This window comes from Nicrophorus vespilloides, unplaced genomic scaffold (assembly GCF_001412225.1).
Source record: "Nicrophorus vespilloides isolate i.1.1-1 unplaced genomic scaffold, Nicve_v1.0, whole genome shotgun sequence".
In the NCBI taxonomy this organism is placed as follows: domain Eukaryota; kingdom Metazoa; phylum Arthropoda; class Insecta; order Coleoptera; family Silphidae; genus Nicrophorus; species Nicrophorus vespilloides.
Window position 1 is genome coordinate 4,565 of NW_017097788.1, and position 4,365 is coordinate 8,929.

Genomic DNA, 4,365 nt, shown 5'->3' on the forward strand with positions numbered 1-4,365 from the left:
ATCAGTGGCGTACATAGCAACAAAACTATTATTTATAATTAATGACCCACCGGTGGGTCATGCCGTCGTCAATGTGTTAAGAAATGTAGAAAACCGCGACATTTACAAATCTTGAAATGAACAGATTGGAAAGGCCGTAGATTTATCATCAATTCTCATTTTAGATATTGCAATTAATGTAAATAGCTTTTGAGTAATTTAATATCAAAAAAGTATATGAATTTCATTGATCAATTTATTAAAATAGTAAAATCTAATTCATTATTAAATTTTGACGAAAACTAAACTTTTTACAAATCTCTTATTAAGCTTATTGCAAAGGTCATATATTCTGTTGTTATGATTGGAAGTTTGATCAAAGAAAGAACAACTATAATCTTTTGTAACAACTGTATTAAACTGTTATAAACGTGCGACATTGTCGGCTTATACATTTGCACTATATTAAGTCTACTAAGCGGTTTTACATAACGGCGTCTGTTGTAGTGTATGATTGGTTGCAGCTCCTATTACCATTCTAACAGTTTCTTATAAATTGATCAAATTGTCGTGCGTCGTCATCGAGTAATTGTATTTATATATATATATGATTGATCAATGAAAATAAACACTTTTGGATAATTGAAATATTGATTGAATTGAATTCTTAATAAAATTTGTACAGCGTTAATCTGAAATTGGAATTTCGCCGTATTCCGAAATTCAATAAATAATCTCGGGTTTCGGGTAAATAATAATATCGGATTCGATTCGAAAACTGATAGAAAATAAATAAAACGTTTCCATCTCTCGGATCGGTTTGAATCTGTGCACGCTTGTTTGCGAAACGGATTTATTTATTGGGATTAATTGATTGATGTTTGCGATGCTTTTTGATGATTTTGTAATTTTCTTTTGATGTTGTGGATCAAATTTTTACTGATATGAAGATAATGTTGGTGTGTTCTTTCTTGCTGTCGTCGTGGACGGATTAGGTGCGGGCACCGGACAACCCGTGAACGGCGCCATCCCGAGTCTCCCTTCGCCGACGATGCCCACCTTCAACATGGCTGCGCAGACCCCAAACGGCCAACCGGGAGGAACCGAGGCCGTCTACACCAATGGCATCCCACAGACCTATCCAGCACGTGAGTATTCTGCATCGAAAAGAAAATAAAAAAACGTAGAGGACAAATCCTTGGCGGGTTGTTGCCGTTGCGTTGGAGCGCAGGAGGACGATTGCAAGTGGTGCAGATGCGCGCATGCATTCGAAAAGATGAGAAGAACCTGCCAACGAACAACCCGCCAACGGAGATGGCCGCAACAACTATTTTGCCTTCGCGCGATACTCACGAGGACCGAACTCACTGAAATATAGATGCCCTTCATCTGTCCATTCCAGCACAAGGCCTGCCCAACGGTGAGGCCGCGCTACAGCATCAGCCGTACCCAGGGATGCAACCCTATCCGGGAGTCGGTAAGTGAACAACAACAAAAAACTTATTACTACTACTATATAAATAAATCTACGCACAAGCTTTTTCTACGTGCGACTGCAACAAAATTTAAAAAAAAAATAAATAAAACAAAAACAGTCAAGGGTTGCTCGCTGCCCGGTTTTCTTTTCTATTTATCGATGTTGGTATGATCTGTTGAGCTTGCTGTACATATGTAATTTGACGACCACTCGAATTTTGGGATTTATGAAAACTAGAGCTTCGATGTCGCTTTTATCCATTTCTGTTTTATTTCTTACTTATTTTATACTTCTTCTTGTTGTTTATTACCCGTTTACATTCTCCAAATTGAGAAGGAACGAAACTAATCCACAAACTGCTTCAACTATTCTTTAAAAAAAACGTCAATCAATTTTGCTGCAAATAAAAATTAATCAACTTTTTACAATTATTATTAATTATACTTATTAAATTAAATTGAAATATCGAATATTCCGAACTGTTGGAAAAGCAATCTTGTTTTAATGAAGCCTAATAAAAGCGTAACGTAATATATATGTTGAGATTCATTAATTAGTTTGAGAAAACATATAAATTTTTGAAACTTTTCAATGCGGACGAAAGTTATTACAGCGAACTCTTGATGAGTGAACGAGAAAACAAACAAACAAACAAAGGAACAAAAGTGTCAGCTGAAATGTCGCAGTCGATTTGATTAGACAACATACAAAAAAAAGACAGTGCGATTAGGCAAGTTGATTGACGTTTGTAATGCGTGGATTAGTTTGGATTGCTTCGAGTGGTAATCGACAATTGGACAAGTAGGGAAAAAGCCAAAGCAAACGAATGCATGGATGGATGAATGAGTGAAGCAATGAAAAGCAGTTTGTGGATTAGGGCATGCCTGATTTTGATTGCGTCGATGGATAGAGTGTTCGGATGTGATTTGTTTACATTTGTCAGCAGCTTACCCCGCGGTTTACGGACAGTTCCCACAGGCAATTCCCCCCCAACCTCCCATGTCGGCTGTGGCCCCCACGCAGAGGGAAGGTAAGGCAACATATACAGATTACGTAACTACCAAACCACCCCCCAAATTCCCCACAACAAAAAAAACCCACATCCATCACATCTGATTCTCTCTTTATGTTTCATTTCTTCTTTAACATTTGACGTTTCTTTTACTTCTTCTCTTCTATGTGTGCATACTTGCTGCATCCTGGATGTTTATTGTTAAGAAGTAATATTATATAAGTTGGAATCAATACACAAATTTAAAAAAAAAAAACTATAAGAAAGAATCGAAATATTAAATTAGTTTAAATATAATGTAACCTAAAATAACTTAACCATAACTATGTGAAAGTTAACTATCTTAAGAATAACTTATGCACTAGTTCAAATTTGTATATTGAGTCTAATTTAAACGTGTTAAGTCCACTACAAATCTCTCCATTAGGTAAACAATGTAAAACAATAATGAATACAATTATTGGATATACATTTTTTAAAAAAAATCTTACCTTTTTGGAGGAATTGTTGTGGTCTTCTGTATAAAGTAATTATAAACTGGTACATGTTTTAACTCAAAACAATACTTTTTGTTAATTATTTAGTTTAATCTGTTATTTAGTTTAATTGTTTATGATGAAAATTAGATATTTTTCAATTGAGAAAAACATGTTTTTGTTTATATTTTTAATATTTGTATATATATTATTGCATTTCGATGTGACACTGCACTTGAATGTTTGTATTTTTTGAAATAAGCAAACTTATCGTGTATATAATCTCATTGAAACTCGTCTGGTAAATTATAACAACGTTACAAACGAGTTTCATTGTGTATATAATAAAACTTGACGTAACGTTTTACAACAAAAAAAAACTCCATAAGTTAACGATTTGTTTTTTAATTAAAACAATATAAGTTATACTTATTTTTATTAATTTTTTTAAACTTATTTTTTGGGCAAATGCTTACGGAGAGTTTTATGCTGCGACAGTTTTACGCGACGCCCGTAAAACCGCCGCAACGCCGTTCGAAGGTGGCTTTTTTTTAATGGCTAATTATGGCAAACTTTTCCTAATTAACCATATAACGCGATTTACGGGCTGCACTTAAAATAATAATCGGCGTTATTAATTATTATGACAAAAAAAATATATATATTAAAAAAAAGAAAGTGTATATAAAATATGAACGTGCGCGTTTCGGTCTCATTCGTGACATAAACTTAATTAATGTAAACGTCAACGTCGTTCATTTCGCAGCGAAATGTTAATTATGAATAATATAAGAGAAATTGCGAAAAGAAGAAATAATTGTATTTTTCCAATTTTCTGATCAACTTCAGTCTTTTTAAGATAATTAAAGTGATTTAATGAAATTTTAATAATAGTAATTAAAAATTGTTAAAGAAATACAGAGAATTTTCTATTTATATGCAATTTTGTTGAAATTACAAGAAGGAAAATGTATTTATTGATCTAATCAGAATTTCGATTTATAATTGGAAATTTCATAAAGAAATATTATTAATCTTTTATTAATTCTTAACGTTTTTGGAAAATATTGAAGTGTTTGTGAATTTCATCAAAATTTCATTAATTATTGAAAAATCTTATTTACATAATTACAAATAAAAAGAATGATTAAATTCAACAATTTCTATACGTTTTAACAGAATATTTTCATCAAATTATTTAAAAGCGTATAAAAAGAATATATATAAATAAATAGTTTTCATGTTTTCACTTAACAATTAAACAAATTATTTAAAAGCGTATTCAATATACAAAATTGTACCTATTTGTACGAAGTTTTTGCCAATTAGTAAATTAAAATAAATTCTCAATAACAAAATGAAATTTTGATCAAACACTTCAATAATTTCTGTACTTTTTATTAAAAACTTTCGAAATTTGA

The 4,365-nt window shown here is 31.9% G+C and overlaps 1 protein-coding gene across 1 annotated transcript in view; it reads left to right on the forward strand.

The window, feature by feature from the left end:
• Window positions 1–926: 926 nt before the first annotated feature.
• Window positions 927–4,365, forward strand: part of LOC108560985 (CUGBP Elav-like family member 3) — a 4,451-nt gene continuing 1,012 nt past the window's right edge. The window contains exons 1-3 of the mRNA XM_017918723.1: window positions 927–1,127; window positions 1,382–1,456; window positions 2,400–2,486. Coding sequence (XP_017774212.1) covers window positions 1,031–1,127; window positions 1,382–1,456; window positions 2,400–2,486 — 259 coding nt within the window. The 5' untranslated portion in view covers window positions 927–1,030. The remainder of the gene's footprint in view (window positions 1,128–1,381; window positions 1,457–2,399; window positions 2,487–4,365) is intronic.